The sequence below is a fragment of the Mycteria americana genome, chromosome 6, assembly GCF_035582795.1.
Source record: "Mycteria americana isolate JAX WOST 10 ecotype Jacksonville Zoo and Gardens chromosome 6, USCA_MyAme_1.0, whole genome shotgun sequence".
Classification (NCBI taxonomy): domain Eukaryota; kingdom Metazoa; phylum Chordata; class Aves; order Ciconiiformes; family Ciconiidae; genus Mycteria; species Mycteria americana.
Window position 1 is genome coordinate 16977507 of NC_134370.1, and position 21306 is coordinate 16998812.

The window sequence follows — 21306 nt, forward strand, 5'->3', positions numbered from 1 at the left end:
TGCTGAGCCCCCATGGCTGTACTGGGACCCACACTGGGCAGTCAGGGAGGTCCGAGTACTTCAGGGCATCCCAGACCTGAGGCATCAGAAGTCCCAGCCAGGTAGCTGCACCTAAGGAGGGATAAGATGCTTGGCACAGCCCCATGCACTGATGCCCCACGCGGTGCCTCAGTGACACCCTGCCAGGGTGGCAGGTGACCGGTCCCTGGTCCCTTAGCAGCTGCACAGCCTCTGGGGAGCTGCAGAAGCCACGTTGGCTGCCGGCTGTCCAGGCACCAGCCTCGTGCCCCACCACACGCAGGCGGTGTGCACGCTGTGGGGCATTGCTCCTCCCTCGCCTGGGAACCAGCTGCTTGGGAATCGCATTGGAGAGCTTCGGCTCATTAGGAAGCGGGTCCTGGGGAGGGGGGGGGCGCAGGAAGACACCCCCTGTCCATCAGCCAGACAAACCAGGGCGGCTGCACCAGTGTGCCCAAAGCCTTCACGGCCCCGTGTCCCAGAGAGCCGGGTCACGGCCCCGCTCTGCCCTCGACCCGCAGTGACAGCAAGCCCCACGCCGGCCTGCATCCCCTGGGCCGCCCCCTCTCCCCTGCCAGCCCTCGCCCTCCCTGTGGGAGAATCCAGCCCTGCTCCCCCGGGCGCCCCATCCTTCCCCCGCAGGCCCCGGCCCCGGCTCGGGAGTGCTCTGCAGCGCCAGCGCTTCATTAGGAGCCGGCGGATGCGCCGGTGCCGGGCACGCCGCCCTCGCTGCCCACGCTGCCTGCCAGGCCGTGCGAGCGCCGGGGCCCCGTTCATTACCGGCTGAGCGCAGGCGGGCTGCTCCGCGCCAAACCCCAGGAAGGAAGCGGAGCAAACCCGCCCGGCGCAGACACCTTCCCCGCCGGGGTGTCTGGGCGGCCGGCACGCCGGCCACCCGCAGCCCTGCGGCGGGAGCGCGGGATGCGGCCTGGGGGTGGCTGAGCCCCCGGCGATTCCGCCGGTGCCCCCCGGCAGGCGGGAGCGGGGCTCTGCCGGCCCAGCCGCGGCGAGCACGGCTGCTCCCGCCTAGGGTGTGACATTAAACGGTAACGGGAAACCCACGGCAGGCTCCCGTGGGGTCACCCGCGGGCGGGAGCGGGCGTCGCTCTCCCTCCCGCTGCCCCGTGTCCACCATCCCCCCCAGCCACGGAGCACCCCGCCCTCGGCCGCCTTCCCCCGGCTGCCGGCTGCTTGCACGGGGGAGGAAGGGCCGCGCTGACACCGCGGCTGCCCGTGGCGGTCCCCGCTCCGGGGCTGCGGCGAGGATCAGGGCGGGAGGTGGCGGCCCAAATTCCCAGGGGGTGCCGGGGGCTGCCCCCGCGGGGGAGGAGCGGCCGCCCGGGGCGCGGGGCGGTCCGGGTGCGGGTGCCGGTGCCGCACTACAGGTCCCGGCGCTCCCCGCGGCGGGGCGGGATGGGGCGGGCCCGGCGCGGCGGAAGCGGCGGCGCGGAGCGGCGGGGGACCCGGCGCGGCCACTGGTAACGGCGGGGACACGGCCCGGCCCGGCCCGGCCCGCGGGGCGCTCGGGGCAGGGGCACAGCAGCCCGGGGTGCGCGCCCTGCCCGGTCCCTGGGCTGCGCGCCGTGTCCCCTGCCCAGTCCCCGGGCTGCACACTGTGCCCCCCGCCCCGCTCTCCCCCACCCCGTGTCCCAGCCCTGGCCCCCACCCCACTGTCCCTGCCCTGGCCCCCACCCCACTGTCCCAGCCCTGTCCCCCACCCCACTGTCCCTGCCCTGGCCCCCACCCCACTGTCCCAGCCCTGGCCCCCACCCCACTGTCCTTGCCCTGTCCCCCACCCCACTGTCCCTGCCCTGGCCCCCACCCCACTGTCCCTGCCCTGGCCCCCACCCCTGTCCCAGCCCCGACCCCTACGCACTGTCTCAGCCCTGACCCCCACCCCATGTCCCAGCCCTGACCACTATCCCCTGTCCCAGCCCTGACCCCCACCTCGTGTCCCAGCCCCAACCCCCACCCCATGTCCCAGCCCTGACCCACACCCTGGTGTCCAGCCCTGATCCCCATCCCCTGTCCCCCACCCCACTGTCCCAGCCCCGACCCCTACCCCACGTCCCAGCCCTGACCCCCACCCCGCTGGCACGCAGCCCCTGGAGCACCCGGGTAACATAGCGTGTTGCAGACCCCATAACTCTCCCCACCTTAGTGAGTCATGGGGCGATGCCAGCAGTGACAGCCCTCGAGGGCAGGGGAGTTATACAGCATCCCCGGGTGCTTGGTGCACTGGGCTCCCATGGCTCGTAAAACAAGTGCCCGGTGCTCTCAGGCGCTGGATGCTGTTTTTCACGGCTGCCTGCCTGCCCTCGGTGTCCCCTCCATCTTTCACACTGGCTGCAGGGCTCTTGTGTGCTGCCTGCTATGGGGCTGTTGCAGCCCTGGGGTGGCCCGTGGCACGGTGCCAGCGTCCAGCTTTTGCCCATTGCATGTTTTAGGGTGGTCACCCCGGCCACCCACTTTCTGGTTTGAGCACACCCAGAGCTTTGGGCCTTGCTTTCCAGGCTGCTCCTGCCCACCGAGTAGCTGCTTTGGGTTATTTTACCTTCATTTTCCCAGGCTGGGTCTTGTTTAGTTTTGTGCCTACATTTCTCGGATGCTTTGAATCATTTCTCTGCTCTGGCCGATATTTGCAATGCCTCTCTGCTCAGTATCATCTACAAGTGTAATTACAGTTCACTATTCAAGTGAAAGTTTGGGAGATGGTATAAAACGATATCCTGAAGTTCAGCTAAATTGCATCTCGCGTGCCTTATCCATAAGCTTTGCCCAGTGGTTATTCCGAAATAACTACTGCTGGGCAAGCCAACGTTCTTCATCCAGGAGCCTGTTGTGGTGGCTGTGCAGGCTCCTTCCTCTGGACCTTATGTTCTGCGCTAGGGACGGGCACAGGGTTTGTCCTGCTCCCGGCTCCATCACCAGGGCCCCGGTTTCTTCCTGGCACCCACCGTGTCGGCGGGTTAATCGGTTCGTCTCAGCGCTGGCCATGCCGGCCAGGTGACCGTGTCTATGTGGAGATGCTGTTTTTGCTTTCCCTGCAGCTGTTTTTGCGAGGCCTCCGCCTCATTTGCATTTTTCTGGTTAAAAACAGTAATCTTGCCCTTTTGAGTCATCTTTATTTTTGAGCCATCATTAATTTTCTCTCCCCCCTTGTTTATTAATAGACCTTTTCACTTTTGTGCTGATTCTGCCCGGGTATATTTGTAAAGTCCTTTGTATTCCCTTTAGCCCTCTGTCTGTTAACTCCTGCTGGCTTGTTGTCCCTTTTTCCCCCTGCAGCTGCGAAGGGACACTATCGACTTACAAATCCCCCTCCTGTCTGAAATGTTCCCCTTCTCTTGTTCCAGGTATCTCCTAAGAGCATCGCAAGTGAAAGGCATGATTGAAATCTCTCTTTTCTCAGCGCTTTTGATGCCTTCACTGCCTCCTTGTGTAGCCAGCATTTTCTCTGGCTGCTGGAGAGCATCTTTCTCCTGGCAGCAGGGGACAGGGACGTCTTAAAGCCCGTGGGGCTGCAGGCAGGCATCGGATGGGACACGGCTCTCTGCTCCTTGAAGCGCTTTGCTTTGCCGTGTGCCGGTGGCTCTGTGTTCTTGCCTTCACTCTGCCTCTCCCTGCCAGGTATCCAGGTCCTTCCCTGACCCTGTCGCCTGCTGTGTGAGCTGGGCGGGCTGGGCTGGAGCTCTGCTGAGAGCAAGGAGGTGCAGGGTAGCCAAAACCTTTGACAATCCTTACCCAGGCTGCCGGGTGCCAGCGTTGTGCAGTCGGTGAGCGTGCCACGGCACGTGCTTGGCATGGGATGAGCCCTGCGAGCAGCGGGTTCCCCAGTGGGGCTGTTTAGAATCTCCTTGTACCTGCCTTTTTATTAGTCTTGTTATTATATTTATTTTTTTCCCCTCCAAAGAGCCCAATCTGTGGCAGGCTGTGAAAAGTGACATTGTGGGTGCGCGAGCTGCATGCCGAGGCTGCATGCGGTCCCCCAAGGCTCCCGGTCCCCTGGTGCTGCCGTCCCTGTTCACCGTCAAGGCTTTAAGGTTATCTGCTCTATTGACGGGAGTATGGATTGAGTGGAATTAGAAACCTCGGAGGCTAAAAATACAGCTCCCTGCCAGGAAATGCGGCAGCCTGCTGGGAGGGCGCTGGGTGGCACCGAAACTTTTCCGGGAACTGGCACGCTCCGTGTGAGCCCTGCAGCCCGGCATCCGTGCCCGTCCCTGGGCTCCTCACGTGGGGCTGTGGACTGTGTCTCTGCCCGCAGCGGGAGAAGGCGGCAGGAGCCCTGGCTTTGCCATTGGAGCCGCACCATAGGTGTCCTCACCCACCGGGTGGGGATGCAGATGATGGAGGAATTTGGCGATGCGCCGTGCAGCGTGAAGTAGGGTCTGTGACGTGGTCAGCCCCGTCTTGGTGTTGTTGGTGGGGTCCTTCCCCAAAGAGGAGGGGGAGAGAAATCAGGGAGAAAACGCTGCCCGTCTGTGCCGCAGACGGTTGCTAGAGGAGAAACGCAGGCTGGCATATCGTCCAGGCAGCTGCTCTGAGACCTCACAGACTCAAGCCATGAGCACAAGCACCCCACGAGCAGCATGTTCCTGGGGATGGTGCGAGGGGAGCCTGTGCCTGCAGGGAGCTCTGGCCACCTCTGGCTGATGCTCCAGCATCCCCCTGGCCATGCCAGGCTGTGTTGCAGCTGGGCAGCACTCCCATCACCACTTTTACCGTGGTACTGTGGTGTGCCTGGTCTGGGGCCGCCTTTCCCTGCTTGATGCCACGGTGCCGAGCTGTTTTGCTAGCTGGCTCCAAAAAGCAGGGCAGCACCCAGGGCAGCACAGGTCCTTTTGGGGATGCGCTGCCCATCGCTGCCTGGCTTTGCAGGGCGAGCTTGGTCCTGGAGTCTGGAAGCGGTGGGGTTGCCCTGCCCAGCGTAGTGTGAATGAGACCCGAAGCCAGGGCTGTTGCTCTGCCTCCCGGAGCGTGAAATCGGTCGGTGCCGACGCGTGGCCGTGGCATCGATGAAGTGTGTAATAGGTTGGGGGCAGGAGCTGTGCTGCCCTGTGGGGAAGAAAAAAGTGCTGCAGCATCCCTGCCAGCCTGGGCCAGCCACCACCTTGCTGTGCTTCTCCCCGGGCTGCGGGAAGCGGCTCTTCCCCGGCAGCGTGCAGCAGGCAGAGGCAGGGCTGTGTGGGGAGAGGATGCTCCCAGCACCAGCCGTCTGGCTAATGCTGCACCATCTGCTTTGGAGGGTGAGGCAAGGTGAACGGCAAGCTTTCGAGGAGCCCATAAATCCTGCATGCGAAGGCTCTTCTTGGAGGTGACTCGGGCTGTGTGTGGAGCGATGCTGTTCCTGGCTGCTCCCCGTGCTGGAAATCCTCGGGAAGCAGAGCCTGGGGGGATCAGTGATCCCCCCCAAGGGGTTTGGTGATGTCCCATGGGCTGAGACTCTGGGCTTGGCCAGGAAAAGTCCTTTAGCAGGACGCGCTTTGGTGCAGTTGGAAGCTCTGTGTGGTTGGAAATGGTGGTGCTGGGGGGGCTCCCAGTGCCCCCTCCCCTCTGGCACCCGGGCTGCCGCTTGGTGAGAAAATGTATAATGCCTCTGTGTTGAAAAATGACTAATCCAGACCTTGGAGGGTTTGTAGGATACGTTCCTTTCTTGCGGTCGATAAAGATAAAGGGGATCATTCTGCCAGCAAAATTAGTGTATCAAAGATGGGGAAAAAAAATGACAAGAACTTCAGAGACAGAAAAATGATTGGGGCAGCCCCAGGACGGTGCCCAGCATCACCACGGCACCCGTGCCCGCACCTCGTGCCACAGAGGTGCTGGGGAGCATGGGCATGGGAGGAGGTGCTGCGGGCACGGGCGCCGCGGTGACGCTGGGGAGCACTGCCCTGCCCAGGCTTGCTGGCGGTTTCCAGAGAGCCATGAGAGACCCATCCATCATGCCGAGGCAGCCGTCCGTCCGTCCGTCCATCAGGATGGGGGATGACGCCGTGAGGCACGGGCAGCCCCGGCCGCTTTCCAGCCGGCGGTTGGCCTCCCCTCGCCTTCCCGGCACCGCTGCCGGCTGTCGGTGAGGGGCCGTGGGGAGCGTTCGCGCCTCGGTCGGGGGCTGCGTGGAGGGGAGGCTAATGTACCGGAGGTGCCTCGGAAATGAGAGCCTTGGATGGGTTCCTGGCCCTATTGATCCGCCGGCAGTTTATGCATCCTGACATTCATAATCTCGGTCGGCGCTGATGGTCCAGATTAATGGGCCCGGGGGCTGTCCATCCGTCACTTCACATTAATTACTGAAGAGGTGTTTTTCCAGTGATTTACCTGACAGCGGCCCGTGATGAATCCCCCTAAACGGAGTGGGCAGTGATTAATCACGGGGCCCCGGCTCGGCCCCGCTCTGCCTTCCCCTCAACCGCAGAGCAGCCCCCCACACCATCCGTCTCCATAAACCCTGCCTGATGCATATTTATAGGGGCAGGGGGGCCTGGCAGCTCGTGGCGTGCCTGCTTCTGCCAAAGATGATGAAAAATAAATCTCTGCCGGGACAGGGCAGCAGGTGAGCGGGTCTGTGGCGTGCCAGGGTGGCAGCCGTGGTCCCACGCCGGGGTGTCCCCGGGCTGGGGTTTGGTTTCTGGTGCTCCGTGGCTGCCACAGCCTTCTCCAAGGTTTTTGATGCGTGAATGGTGCAAGGGCTCTGTGTCCTGCTTCAGCTGTGGCTGCTGGCCCCTGGGGCTGGGGGGTCCCAGGCAGCAGCTGCCGGAGCAGGGCAGGCGCCTCGGTGGTGCTGGCAGGGTTTCTCTGCTTCCCCCATAGCCCAGTACACCCCACCGAAGGCTGTAGGTCTGTGGGGTGCTCCAGTGCCAAACCCCATCTGCAGAGCCGCTACCGCAGGGGCAGTGTTGGGGCTCCTCTGTCCATCACTGTGTGCCGGCTGCCGTGGGAGCGAGGGTGGGTGCCAGGCTGGGACTCCGACCCACCGACCCGGGCAGGGGCTGCCCACCGTGTGCCCGGCTGCGGGGCCGTTGGGACGCGGGCAGGGCAATGACGCTGTCTCTCCTCGGCAGGCAGCAGTGGCACCATGCAGCAGGAGGCGGAGGGCGGCCGGCCACGCCGCAGGAAGCCTGACATGGCCCTCTACGTGCCCAAAGCACGGCGGGAGAGAGCAGCGCAAGCGGCGGGTGACGTGCCAGCCAGGCACTGCTGGGAGCCCGAGAACCACCGCCTGGTGCAGGATGCTTGCCCAGGCAGTGGCGAGGAGCAGAGGCGAAGCCCCCGTGCCAGGACACAGGTGCGCAGAGCGGCGAGGAGGGAGAGCAAGGTGGATGCCGGCCCGAAGGAGCCACGGGCAGCCTCTGCCGGGCACTGCCGGAGGCCGGGAGGCAGCTGCCCCATCACACCGGAGAGCCTGGGGGCATCACCCAGCGTGCGGGAGCCGTGCCCGGATCCAGCTGTTGCCCAGCCCTGGGACGGGCAGGACAAAGCATCCCGTGATGAAGGACTCGGGGAGCTCAGCCGTAGCCACCGGATGATGAGGACCGAGCCTGACCCTCCATCCCCACCGAGTGCCCAGCCTGGGGCCGTAGAGGCTACCCCTGAGCCTGGGGGCGACCCTGCTAGCCCAATGCCCCCTGCTAGCTCAATGCCGGCATGTTGGACAGGGCCAAGTGGCGTGTCGGAGCATCTGGGGGACAGTGCCCTGGATCCAGCCGGGGACCTCCCCCAGTGCCCGGGAGAGGCTGTCCTGCTGCTGGCAGGGGCGGGTGACCGGGGCAGCGTGCCTGGGCTGGCGTGGGAGGCTGCGGGTCCGAAAGCCCAAGGAGAGGAAAGGGAGCCTGGGGGGTTTCTCCTGGCAGGGCAGAACGAGGGCTGTGCCGCTGGGGTGCCGACAGAGGAGGAGGAAGAGGAGAGGCAGGGAGGTATGGCTGAGCTTGCTGGGGAGAGCACCTCGGATGTACCAGGAGCTGGCTGTGAAACCGGGTGCTCAAGAGGTGGCATGGGTGACACGCCGGTGCTCCCCAGGGAGAATACCCCGAAGCAGGATGTGGGCAGCCCATCCCACCTCCCACCCGGCAAGGAGGAGAGCGCTGTCGGGGCCAGGCATCCCGGTGGGGAGGGCATCCCGGTGCCTGCTGCGGAGGGAGCGGGCAGCACCTCTGCCTGCACAGACGGCAGCGCTGGGGCTGAGAATTGCCTGTTGGGTGCTGGCGAGGAGCTGACGAGCGGCACGTGGGAGGGGGCACCCCCGGGGAGCTGCGAACCCCCGCCATGCCTGGAGCTGCTGTGCCACGGCATAGAGGGGCTCTCGCCCGCGGCCTGGGCCGAGGAGCCGGCGGGGGCAGACGAGGACGTGGGCTCACCGCAGCAGCACCGGTGCAGCCGGGAGGCTGAGGAGGAAGAGGGAGGTCTCTGCAGTGGCTCCCCAAAGGCAGAGCCCGCCAGCGCCGGGACCCTGAACCAGGCCAGCCCAGGCGCTGAGGAGAGCTGGGACGCGCTGTTCAACGATGACGGAGACTGCCTGGACCCGCGCCTGCTGGAGGAGGTACGTCCTGCGAGCCGGCGCCCACGGGCATTTGCAGGGACGGTGGCTGGTGCCTCCTGGGATGCGGGGACAGCGGTCCGTGGGGGTCGGCTGTCCCTGTGTCCTCCAGGGTGGGTGCATGGCGGGCGGACTGCACCCGGGGCACGCGGCCAGCCTGCCTGTGCTGCCTGCTGTTGCTGCCAGCCGTCCCCGAGGGCATGAGCTGCCTGCAGTGCCGAAACGCCTGGGACCTCCACCTTCCCCCCTGGCTGGTTCCCATCCCGTTCCGCCGTGCCGGTGAGGGCTAGGGGAGATCTTCCCTCTATAGTATATAAAACGCACCCAGCAAAACCTGCTCGAGTGCCGTAAACTGCAACTGCACCCTTGTGAAACCAGGGCTGGTGATAAAGAAATGGGCTGAGATGTATGGGCTCCCATTGAAATAGCAACGGGATGTTTCCTCGAAACTATGGCTTCTTAATCAGCTGTGGCTCATTACCATCCCCTCCTGCACGCGTGCGGCTGAATTTACTACAATTAGCTGCTTAGCGCCAGGACCCACGCCGTTTTCCTGCCGTTTGCGAGGCAAGCTCGGCTTCTGCAACGAGGCTGGATATCCCTTATTGCATTTTAAATCAGTAGCGTCAAACCGGTAATTTTGCAAATGACATTAATGTGCCCAAAGTAACAAACAGCGCTAATATTGTTACAGCCAGCCTCCGTCCACCCTGGGCTGGAAGCGGGGTGTGAAGTGGCGGATGGTGCCTGATAACAGCTTCTAGGAAGGGCTGAGATTAACTCAAGAGCATTGTTACTGAGGAGCACTGGTACCCACCTTGTCCATGGGGCCGTGCTCGGGCTGCTGTGCCCTCGCCAAGCCTGGCGTGGGGCTGGGACAGGGTGTGGGGCACGCAGGGCTCGCCCCCAGGGCTGCTCAGAGGGAGATGTGGAAGAGCTGTGGGTACCCCCATCCCTGCCTGGCTGTGCTCCCCCCAGCCGCGGTCCCTCACCCCCGAGCCGGGAGGTTGCGGTGAGCACCGGTGCAAGGGGGACGGTGCTGCTGCTCCGGCGGCAGCTGGCGCACATGGCGCTGGCGCTGGCTTTCCGAGGGCTGGCACGGGGGGCACGGCTTTGTCCTCAAGCACAGCAGAGCAGCTGCCTGGCCCCGCTGGGGAGGCAGGTCAGGGAGGGCCTGCGTTATGGTGCAGCCATAGGATGCTGCAGGCAAGGTTGTGCCGTGCAGCACTGGTGCTAACTGTGAACAGCTCTGGAGCATCCGTGTTAGCTCCCCCGTGTGCAAGCTCTGAGCAAAATTTGAGCTTTCCAGGGAGCTTCCCAAAATAAGTGAATAAGAACCTGAAAAAGGGATCTATCAAAAGTTGCCATCTTCACCCCCCTGCAGATTCCCATGCCGAGCCTGGTGCTTCCTGAGCCCTCTGAGGTCTCGGCAGGCGGACGTGGCTGCTCGGGGAGGGCGCAGGCTCTCGAGGAGATGGAGCTGTTGTTAATTAACAAAAAGGACAAGAAAATTAGTAGCGTTCTTCCTCGTAACCGAATCCTTATGCGCTGCGGATAGCTGGCAGAGAGCAAGATTTATGACGTTCTGTGTGGAGGAGAGATTTCTGATAGCGGACGGCTCTTTAATCTAGCAGGAAAAAACACCATAGCGAGATCCATTGGCTGGAAGCTGAAACCAGACAAATTCAGAGTAGAAATCAGTTTGAACGCAGAGGGTAATTAAGCACTGCGACCATTTCCTTGCAGGCTCAGTGGACTCTCCATCAGCCGGCGTGGCAGGGCGGGGGCCACGGTGTGTGCGTGCCGGGCACCGCGGCATGCGCGTGCTGGAGGCCGCGGCGTGTGCGTGCCAGGCACCGCGGTGTGTGCAAGCTGGGAGCCATGGTGTGTGCATGCCAGGGGCCACGGTGTGTGCGTGCCGGGGGCCACGGTGTGTGCGTGCCGGCGCACACTTCCCCTCCAGCTCTGGAGGTGCACTCTCGGTGAGCAAGTGGGAGCGTAAGCGAGCGGCCGTGGATCCCTGTAATGTGCTCTGGTGAGGATGCATCTTTAGAGAGCAGCGAGGTGTGATGGACAGGCTTCATTTCCCACGGCCTCCTGTCTCTGCTGTCCGACTAGTCCGTCCATCAGCGGACCCTTCCCCATACTGGGTGCCTGCCAGGGCTGGGGGCTGTACCCTGGCTCCCGTTCTCTGCACCGCCCCACGGCTGGGGGGCTGTGGGCACCCTGCGTGCCCGGGCTGGTGGTGCGGGGGGACCTGTTGATCCGTGCGTGCTGCGCGTCTGAGCCCGGCTGCCAGACGGCTCCCATCCTTGCTGCCCCGCCACACTTGGTGATTTGTGAAGGTCAAGGACCGCTCCAGCACTCGGTGCTCCCGCTCTCTAATCATCTTCCCGGCGCCTGGCACTACCCGAGTGCTCTGCTCCCTCAGGCAGCGCCGCAGGGCTTCGTCCTGCCCGGGGACAGCTCCTTCGTGCTCCCCGAGCGGGCAGGGGGTGCTGGATGAGTGTGCAGCCCCACATGGGGTGCGCTTGGTTAATGGGTGACGGTGGTGGGGCAGGCGGTTCTGCCGGCAGTGAGCTTGTCCCGTGAGCTCCATAACTCAGCTCTCCCCTCTGCCGGCATCCAGCCGCCCTGGCAGCACCCCCTCACCTGCTGTGAATCCATCTTCCCCATAAAATTGTCGGAATGAGCACTTTTTATTGACTGAGCTGGCTGGGATTTATGGACTCTAACCTTCCAGCCGTGGTGTGCTCTGCTACGATCACTTGGGGGATCGGGCTGGGAACCCGGCTGAGTTATGTACCCACTCCCTGGCACCGCGCCGGCCCCACACTCTGGGGGGGGGACGGGGGAGCCACCGGCGGCTCCGGGCTGCACCTGGCCTGGTGTTGCAGCTGGAGCGGGGCCGTGAATCCGCTCAGCCACCGGCATGGCGTGGTTCGGACAGCAGAGGTGCAGCAAGTGGTGCCCACCGGCTCCAATGCTGCAGGGTGGAGGGGAGCAGGGCCCCCCGTGTGCTGTGCTCCCCATGTCGTGGCAACTGCTGCCCATGTTTTAAAATGAAGGTTGAAAAATGGGATAGGTAGAAAAGCGCTACAGCCATCATCTTTTAGGGCTGGAGAAAGTGCTCCGCTGTGAGATACTAAACACGCACAACCCGTTTAGCTTATCAAGAAGAAGATTGAGAAGGGACTTGATTAGCGTGAGTAAGTGCCATCACAGGGAGAGTACCGGGGACCGAGGGCTCTTTAATCCAGCGGAGAGGCAGAACAAGAACCGGTGGCTGGAAAGCGAAGCCAGACAAATTCAAATGAGAAATAAGGCATAAATTTTTATCCGCACAGGTGATTAACCACCAGAACTTGCTCCTAAGGGGAGCGCTGGCTTTTCCATCTCAGCATCCGGGGTGCCGACGGGCTGCTCTGATGTGTGTGCTACAGCCGGGGCATGCCGAGCCCGGTGCTCCTGTGCGGCAGGCAGACATCAGTCTTTCCTCCTGGCCTCGCTGTCCTGCTCCTTGTTGTTCCCCAAATGTGTTTTGGGTAGCACGTCACTGTGGAAGGAGAGGTGTGCTTGGGGGCGCACATGCTGTCTCACCGGTGCCATTCCCACTGTGTCCCCAGAGGGACCGCAGAGCGCAGCAAGTGAAGGGATGCTGGTAATGGGAAAAGCAAGTGCATGGCATGAGAGCCCCGGTCGATAACTCCTAATATCTCAGCGCCATGAATCCATCTGCAGTGCTGAGGTGGGGAGTGGGAGCCGGACCGCTTCCTGGGGAGCGCTCGCCATGGATCGGGAGCTGGCGTGGGGCGGGCAGGCACGGGTGGCTCAGTGCTGTGCTTCTCCCACCCCTGCAGCTCTCGGGAGGTGAGAAGCGCCGGGAGAGCCGGCAGTCACCCCGCTTCGACTACTACGGGGCCGAGCCTGCCGCACCGGACCTCAGCGATGCCGAGCTGCCCCATGTCATTGAGATCTATGATTTCCCCTCGGATTTCCGCACCGAGGACCTGCTGCGTGTCTTCTGCAGCTATCAGTGAGTCTGCTGGCATTACCCTGCCCCCGGCGCTGGGGTCCCCTGCCTGGGCTCTGCTCCAGACCCCTGCCCACCCAGTGCCAATGCCTTGCTGAGCTTCCCTCTCTCCGGCAGGAAAAAAGGCTTTGATATTAAGTGGGTGGACGATACACACGCCCTGGGCATCTTCTCCAGCCCCATAACAGGTAGTGCTCCCAGTTTGGCTGGAGATGGGCAGAGGGGAGGCATCCCTGCCTCGCCCGCAGCCGGATCCTGGGCATGGGGCTGGCCCCGCACACAGATGCTGCTGCTCTCTCCCCACAGCACATGATGCCCTCAGCACCAAACACCTGATGGTGAAGACTCGGCCGCTCTCCCAGGGCACCCGTGCCTCTAAAGCCAAAGCCAGGGCGTACGCCGGTGAGTGACGCTGTCCCATGATGGCTTGTGCCATGGTGCTTGTGCTGCAGCATCTTCATCCCAGTAACTGGGGAGGGACAGGGCAGCCGGCATGGCTCCACAGTGCTCAAGTGCTGCGGAGCTGTGCCGGCTGCCCCGTCCCTCCCGGGATGCCCCTACTGATGTGCCCAATCTCCGCTCACCCAGACTACCTGCAGCCAGCCAAGGAGCGCCCCGAAACATCGGCTGCCCTGGCCAGGCGGTTGGTGATCGGCGCCCTGGGGGTACGCAGCAACCAGACGCCAGCCCAGCGAGATGCCGAGCGGAGGAAGCTGCAAGAAGCCCGGGGTGAGATTTGGATGTCCGGGGGGGCTGTGGTGTGGGGGGACCTGCCCCATGGATGCACCTTCTCACAAGGTGCTGGGTGGGAAGGGGCTGCACCAGGGTGGGCTCCAGCCACCTCCGTGGGGAAATGGGTGGCTGTGGGGTGATGGGGACGTGGGGTTGACCCTCCTCTTGTCTCCGCAGAGAGGAAGCGCCTGGAGAACAAGCAGCGGGAGGATGCCTGGGAGGGCCGGGAGTGAGTCGGGAGGCTGCACCTTACCCCTGCTGGGAACCCCCCTGGGGCGCCCGGGCCCGTCTCTGCGGGCAGGCAGGGCACCCTGCATCTCAGAGCGGGGATGGATCCTGCACCTCATCCCAAAGCACTGGGCTGCTCCACCGAAGGGGCTGAGCAGGGTGCGCACAGGCTAGTGGGTGCCGTGCGGATGCTGTCGCCGTTGGGCAACGCTGCCCGCCCTGCCCAGGGCAGGAGCCCCCGTGCTGCCTGCTGCCGTGGGAGCAGCTGGCGGGACGTGGGGAGCGCGGCAGTGACCACGTGGGGCCGTGTGGGGCGGCCCTGGCCACCTGGCAGGGCCTTGCAAGCGAGAGTTTCTGTCCTTTATTTTGCTAATAAATACCATTTATTTTATTTGCCTGGCGGGGCTGTGGCTCTCCGTGCTCTTGCGTGCCGGGAGAGGGTGTGTGTGCTGGGGGCTGCCGTGCATGGTCCCCACTGCCGTGGGGATGTCCACCCCTCCCAGGTGGTGGGTGTCCCTGACGGGTGGGTGGGGGACACAGGCAGGAGGGGTTGGGCAGGGCAGCGGGCAGGAATGTGCTGGCAGGGACCCTGTTTACTTCCGTGGAGCAGCTGCGGCCCCGAACAGCGGGGCCCTTGTCGGTGCACGGGCAGGGCCGCCTTTCCGGCCCCGCGCGGGGCTGTGATGTGGCTGTGCTGCCGGCCCTGGCGGGCTGGGGGCTTCCTGTCCTGCCCGGGGAGGGGACGCGGGCAGGCGGCTGGGACCTGCCTTTGGCTCCTCTGCTTTGCATCGTCTCTCGGCACGCAAAAGACAGCCCTGTAGCCCCCCAGACTCTCGGGGCCACGGTTTGTGGAGCTCCCGTGCCCTTCACAGCAGGTGGGGGACGGGGACGGTGCTTTTCCGCCACCCCTGCCAGTGGTTTGCGTGTTTTTGGTCGTGGCTACCTCGTCCCAGCCTGCGCTGAAGGGCTCGTGCGGCTGCCCCGTGTCCCCTGGCTGTCCCCCAGCTCAGCGGTGGTGGAGCCGGTCACGACCCCGCGGCGGTGGCTGCCTGCCCCCGCGCCGGCGGGGCTGCCAGCTGGGAGCCGTCTCGGCCACTGCTCCCGGCCGCTCGCGGCTCGGCCAGTGGAAATTTCAGGGCGCGAAGCTGCTCTCATTTGGAAAGCATCTTCCCCGCCGTCCGGCGTTCCTTGAACCCCAACCACAGCGGAGCGAGCCTCTGCCGGCACACGCCTTGCCACGGCCCCTGGCCTCGGGCCACCCCAGTGCGTCACCGCTGTCCCTGGCAGCTCCTCCACGTGTGGGGACCGTCACGTGTGGGTACAACCTAGCCTGTCCTGGCTGTGCAGGGCCAAGGCGGGTGCTGGCAGCTCCCCACCCTGGGCTGCTGTCTGCCGGCAAGGTGGGGACAGGCCGGGGTGTGCAAGAAGAGGGGTGGCACTGCCTGGTAGCTGGCTTGCTGGGAGCCAGGCAGTACAGAGTGTGGGCCGGTGGCAAATATTCCCATTTATTTCCTTTAAAAAAAATTTGCTAGAAACCACGGGCAGAAAGAAACACAGAGAGCAAGGGCACGGTGTCCCCCGTGTCCCCACTCCATGCCCAGGAGCAAGGGCTTCGAGGGGCAGAGCAGCCCCATCCCTGCTCCCGGGGCTGGAAAGCTGCCAGGGCAGCCTGGGAAAGCCCGGCACGGCGGCTGCAGCCATGGCAGCCGGTGGGCTGGCTGTCAGCCCACGCTGCCACAGAGCTGGCCGGGTCCCTTTGCGTGCATGGGGTCAGCCAGTTCAGGGCCAGGGGGCCTGGCCAGCAGGGACTGCTGGCGGCAAGCTGGAGCCTCTTGGCACTGGCCACATACAGGCAGCCGTGGGAGCTGGTGGCCCTGGGTGGCAGAGGGGGGGACACTGCCTGGTCGGGGGGGACAGTGCCTAGACCAGGGTCGTTCCTGTCTGGGGACTGGCTTCATGGACCTGGTGGGGAAGAGCGCAGGGGGGCTGGTAAGGGGATACCCCCTCTCCCATTGCACAGCACCCTCCTCCCATCGCACAGCACCTTTATTGAGGACAGGACTGGTGCACGGGTGGCAGAGGCCGAGGCCTGTCCTGAGTCTGCTGGGACTGGAGGGCTGAGGTAGTCGTCCTGGGGGGCACCGGAGCCGCAGGAGTGAGGGCTGCTGCGGTACCTGGGCCTCTCTCGCAGGTCCCGCCAGCAGCACGGGGCTGGGCAGCCCTGGGCACTTCGCATTGGTCCCAGCGCTCATCTCCATCCTCTGCGGCAGCATCAATAAATACAAGAGTCTTCGAGTCCCTGAGCTCACTCCGGTGCTGCCGGGGCGCAGGGGCTGGGGCGCAGGAGCCGGGCTGCCCCACGGCGCTGCTGGGAGCATGCCGATGCTGGGGGGTCATACGAGGTTGTTGGCCAGGCGCTCCCGTCGCTCCAGATCGCTCACCACGTCGGCACCGTAGGCATCACCTGGGGACAGCGATGGCGTGGGTGGGGGGGACAAGGGACCTGCGGGACCCGCAGCCCCGCCACTTCCCCCTGCCCTGCCTGCCATGCCCCCTCTGCTCCCGTCCCTCCACGTACTCGTGTGGCAGCCATGCATCCAGACGCGCTGCCCATCGTACTTGCACTGGCACCGCATAACGTTGTTGGAGAAGTCCGACTCGGCCACCTCATGCTTGGGGTTCACGACCACCTGGGGAGAGCGAGGGGCAAGGCTGGGGACCCCTCTGCCGTGCCTTGACCAGGCAGGGCCACGGCGTGCAGAGCGGCACCCCAATGTGCAGGGTGAGGGGTGCTGGTGGTACCCATGGAGGGTGGCCACCAGACCTGAGCTCTGGTGGCTTGGGGCACACCCTGTCCCTCCATCCCCGTACCTGGAAGGTGTAGCTGCCTGGTGGCACGTCGGTGATGTCGATCCACTGGCAGTCGATGTCGTGGCGATAGGTGTCCCAGCACCCCACGCTCACCCCCTGCTCCCCAAAGTTGGCACAGGCGAAGCGTCGCTGCAGCCCTGCGGGAGGGAGGGGAGGTGAGGGAGGGCATGAGCAAAGCTCCCAGGATGGGGGGAGGTCGCTGGCAGCTCTGCGGCTGGCACCTACCCTCGGGGCAGTTGGTGTCCTCCAGGCAAAAGCTGGCCTTGTGCCCCTCGGCCACCTTGGAGCCGTTGAGCGTCAGCAGGTCATAGTGGGTGAAGACCTCGATGCTGTGGAAGTGCCTGTGGGGACAGGGGCTGAGTGCGGGGCCGGTGCCCGGCCGGGGAGCATGCGGCCAGCCCAGCCACCCAGCCGGGAGCAGGCAGCACCCAGAGGCTCTGAGCAAATTACAGCCTTGAAGCCAAATAAAGCTGTAATGACAGTGCCAGCGTGGACGCTGCTAATTACCCCGGGGCGGGCCAGCCTCTGCGGGATGGGTGCCACCGTGCCCTGCCTGGCCCGGGGAGGGGGCAGCCCCCTGCCAGCTCCTGCCCAGGGGCCACTCACCGGTGGCACTGGTGCCAGGTCCAGGCGTGGCGACCCATCCTGGGTCGGAAATCGGCTCTGCCCAGGTTGTGGATTTGGGAGGAGAAGCGGAGGAGGCGGCGGTGGCCGTAGGGCCAGTGCATGTCGTCGGCAGAGCGGGAGAGGCAGCGCTCCTCATGGGCGCAGTACAGCAGCTCCAGCGGCCGGTCCTCCAGGTAGGCTGTCTCCTGCACCAGCTGGGCATTCATCACCAAGTCCGGGGCGTCTGGCATGGAAGGGATCGGTGGGGATGGAGCAGGCAATCCCCACCACGCATAGCCCCCCCGCTCTCTGTGCCAGGAGAAGGGGGGTGCCCCCTCCCAGCCGTACCCCGTGGGCTCCTGGTACTCACGGGCGGTGCAGGTGACCCCCGCCGAGAAGCGTCCCCCGCCGCTGGGGCAGTGGACGGGGCCGTGGCGCTGGCACTGCTGGAGGGCCAGCTCGGTGCCGGCGCAGCGCACCCCGCTCATCACCACCCGGGCGGCATCGGGGCTGCCTGCCCAGTACCACGTCTCCTGGGCAGAGGAGGAGCACAGCACTCGGACCAGCCCTCGCATCCCCTGCCAGCACCCACCCCGCTTCCCCTGCCGGCTCCCCTGCCCCAGCGCTGCCACCAGGGCTTGTCCCTGTGGGCTGTCCCATCCCAGAGCCCCTGGCCACCCCATGGCTACCCACGCCACGCATCCTGGTGGACCCCTGGCAGCCCAGGCCCTGGACTGGGACCCCACTCACCTGGAGGGCATGGCTGGCAAAGCCCAGCCCCAGCTGCCGGCAGACGACCATGGCCTCATTCAGCCCCCACTGCGCACCGCACACCGCGCCCCACTGCAGCCGCCCCTGCACCGGCACCAGCACCTCCACCACACCCTCCTCGGGGCTGCGGCCCCCGGCCAGCCGCACCTGTGGGCGAAGAGGGGCTGAGCCAGAGCGTGGGGCAGACCCCCCAGCCCTCCCGCCCAGCGCTGCGATGGGGCAGGCAGCCCCATGCATCCAGCTAAACATCTCCCCCACCTTCCTCTCCCTCCCTTCCTCCCCACAAGACCACTTGTGCCACCAGCTCATCCTGCAGCCCCCCCATCAGCGTGCTGCTCTGTGTCCCCCCATGCCCTGGGCCACCCCGGGGCTGCTCTGAGCATCCACACCAGGCACAGAGCTTGGGGGGCAGGGCTGTGCAATGGGGCTGGGGCTCCACAGGCTCTGGGGAGGAGGCAGGGGCTCACCTGGCTCTGGAATTCCATGTGGGGCATGTGGCAGCGGACGGCAGCGTCAGCCTCGTGCCGGCACCCGCTCCGCTCGGCATCCTGGAAGCGGCACTCGCCCAGGGACTGCTCGTGGCCGGTGCACCGCACCTCGCTCATGTGGATGGGTCCCAGGCCTGAAGCAGAGGGTCAGCACTCCCCACTCCATGCCCGTCCTGGAGCAGGGAGGTCCCCCACCCTCCTTCTCCTGGTCTGCGGGTTCCCTACGGGCACAGGGCTGCCCATGGCAGGAGCAGACAGGGGAGCCCCATCCCAGTGCAGGCTGGAGCTGCCTGGACATCCCAGGATGCTCCAGCAGCACCCAGTAAACCAGGGGCTTTCCCCATCGTGCCCCTCGAAGCCCGGTGATGCCGAGTCCCTGCCGCACCATGTGCCTCACCTTGGCCCATCTGTGCTCCCACCAGGGCCTGCTTTGCCGTCCCGTAGCCCAGCTGCCTGCACACCACGCTGGCTGCGGCCAGGTCCCACTGCTTGTCACACACAGTGCCCCACCGCCCGTGGCGCAGCACCTCCACCCGGCCCTCGCCGGCGTGGGTGCCTGCTCGCAGCCGCACCGGGAGGACCTGGGCACAGAGAGCAGCCGGTCAGCAGCCTCAGGGCACGGCCCCAGGGCACGGCACCATGGGCATGGGTGCAAACAGGGTGGCCGGGTGCCGCTTAGCTCCGGGACCCTCCATCAGCAGGACGGGGCACGGGGCCGTGCTGGGGCTCACCTTTCCTGGGGAGGTCTTGCTCCTGCCCTTGCCCCTGCCCTTCTGGAAGGCAGGGCCGGGGAGGCAGCTGACGATGGCATGCATGCCGCGGGGACAGGCGTGCTGGTGGGTGGCTGGCGGGGCCACCTGCGTGGGGCAGCGGGCCAGGTGGGGCTCCGTGCCCTGGCACCGCACCCTATGGACCCAGAAGCTGTTCTTCTGGCTGAGGGTCTTCAGGCTGCCAAGGGAAAGGAGCAGGGGCCGGCATCAGCTTGGACGCCGGAGACTCTCTCCCACCCAATACCTGTGCTGGGTGCCCCCCCAGGATGCGCCCGCCTGCCCTGCCCAGGGCTGAGCCCTACCTGGAGTTGGGGTCCTTCAGCTTCATGTTCCAGAGCTTCCTGCGGGTGCACAGAGACAGGAGGTCAGGGGGGCTGTGCCAACCCTGCAGGACTCGGCACCCCTCACCCCATCAGCCTTGCCCTCCCCGCCACCCCATGGCAGGAGCTGGAGCTGGGAGGGGTCCTCCCACGGCACGGCAGGGTGAAGACAGGTCCTCTCCCCACCGGCAATTACCGTGCCAAGCCCGACTGTGCTGTGTGCCCCGGCGGGACTGTGCGACTCCTGGCACCGGCAGGGGCTCATTACAGGCTGTATTTATAGCCCCAGCCCGAGGCGGGGGCGGAGGGGCCGAGGGCCACTTGCCTCTCCTCTCCTTCCACCCACGCTTTGCTGGCCACGGCTGGTGACTGTCCCCACAGCTCTGCCCCTCGCTGAGAGGCCCAAGAAGGGGATCCAGGCATGACTGGGCCATACCAGCACCCTGCCCACCCACCCACGTGTGCATCCCTTCCCTGACACCCTCTGGTCTCTTGCCCCCACAGCGTGTCCAGTCACACACCCTGCCCCACATGCCCCGTGGCTGCAACGTGGGTCTCCCACATCCCTACCGGTAGAAGCTGGTGTTGACGTGCTTCTCCCGGGGGAAGCCCAGCATCCCGCAGACCACGCGGCTGTTGTTCCTGGTCCAGCCGGCATCACACACCTGCCTCCAGCGCCCGTTGTGCTTCACCTCCACGGCACCCTCCGTCACCGGCACGCTCAGCTTGGTCCGTGCCAGGATGGGCTTGAGCCGCACCTCCTCCAGGCTCAGCCCCGGCACCTGCCGCGGTGGGCACAGGGGTGGGCATGGGGGTTCCAGCATTGAGGGCAGGGTGTGCAGGATGGGGACAAGGGGAAGAGACCTGCCCCAGCCCCCCCGTCCATCCTGCTGGGCACTCACCTCTCGCAGGTGACCAGAGGTGGTAGCCTGGGGGGGGGCACCGGGCAGGCGCTGTCCCGAGCACACCACGCCGGCATCCTCGCCGTGGTGGCAGTCACTGGTGCCCCAGCCGTTGTGGATGCACTCTGCCAGGGAGCCCTCGCTGCCCCCACACCGCACATTGTCCAGCCAGATGGGGCCTGGGGACACACACACACAGGACTGGGGGTCACTGTTGAGGGGGGTCCCCATCTCCCTCTCCAGCACCATGGGCCCCATCCAGTGCCCGCCGCAGGCTGCCCGCACCCACAGCCCCCTGTCCCAGCCAGCGCTAAGCACGCTGCCCTCGCCAGGACCCCCTGCCCCCCCATTCCCCACCTGCCCCCTACCTTCCCCTTGGCCGTAGGTGGCACTATGGGTCCAGGTGACAGCCGCAGCGTAGCCCAGCTGCCGGCAGGCGACGGTGGCTGCGTGGAAGTCGAAGCCGTCGTCGCAGATGGTGCCCCAGCGCCCCTGGTACAGCACCTCCAGCCGGCCCTCCCCGGCCGGACCCCGCGGCCCTGCCAGCCGCAGCTGCACCGGGGCTGGCTCCTGCCCACTGGGGACCACCCGGCACAGCAGCAGCACCAGGGAGAGCAGGATGGGGCTCACACCAGCCAGCATTGCCATTGTGGCTCCGGGGGTGAGATGCCTGGGGACAGCCCAACACTGAGCCCTTGGGGACCACAGAGGGGTGGGGGGTGCTGCTGCAGCCCCCGCATACCCCAGGAGCAGGGCGATGGTGGAGGGATGTCATGGCCCCTTGCATGGCGGTGACATCCCCGTCCCTGCGCTGCGGGGGATGCAGGGGCTGGTCCCTTCCCTGCCATGCACAGCTCGCAGCGTCCCCCACCCCGGGGCTCAGTCCCAGCCCCACACCCACCTGCCCCTCACTAGGGGCACCCAGCCCTGGCACAGCCCCCCAGGCACCCACTGCCCCACACTCAGCCCTGCCTGACAACAGCCACGGGAACCCAGATGAAACTGTCCTGCCCCTGTTGCTTCCTGCCTGC

At 65.5% G+C, this 21306-nt stretch overlaps 2 protein-coding genes across 2 annotated transcripts; one reads left to right on the plus strand and one right to left on the minus strand.

The window, feature by feature from the left end:
- Window positions 1-718: 718 nt before the first annotated feature.
- Window positions 719-13921, plus strand: R3HCC1L (R3H domain and coiled-coil containing 1 like). Its single transcript, XM_075506587.1, has 9 exons — window positions 719-722; window positions 1086-1142; window positions 1404-1496; window positions 7083-8557; window positions 12415-12590; window positions 12705-12775; window positions 12894-12989; window positions 13176-13316; window positions 13497-13921. Exons 1-9 carry the CDS (start codon window positions 719-721, stop codon window positions 13550-13552), a joined length of 2169 nt encoding a protein of 722 aa, XP_075362702.1. The 3' UTR covers window positions 13553-13921.
- Window positions 13922-15842: 1921 nt separating this feature from the next.
- On the minus strand, window positions 15843-20940 carry LOXL4 (lysyl oxidase like 4). Its single transcript, XM_075504080.1, has 14 exons — window positions 20644-20940; window positions 20276-20454; window positions 19944-20155; window positions 19356-19394; window positions 19015-19231; window positions 18681-18864; window positions 18263-18417; window positions 17775-17942; window positions 17395-17557; window positions 17025-17268; window positions 16644-16759; window positions 16419-16555; window positions 16126-16237; window positions 15843-16011 (listed from the first exon to the last, which is right to left on the minus strand). The coding sequence occupies exons 1-14, from the start codon at window positions 20921-20923 to the stop codon at window positions 15941-15943; spliced, it is 2277 nt and encodes a 758-aa protein (XP_075360195.1). The 5' UTR covers window positions 20924-20940; the 3' UTR covers window positions 15843-15940.
- Window positions 20941-21306: the final 366 nt, after the last annotated feature.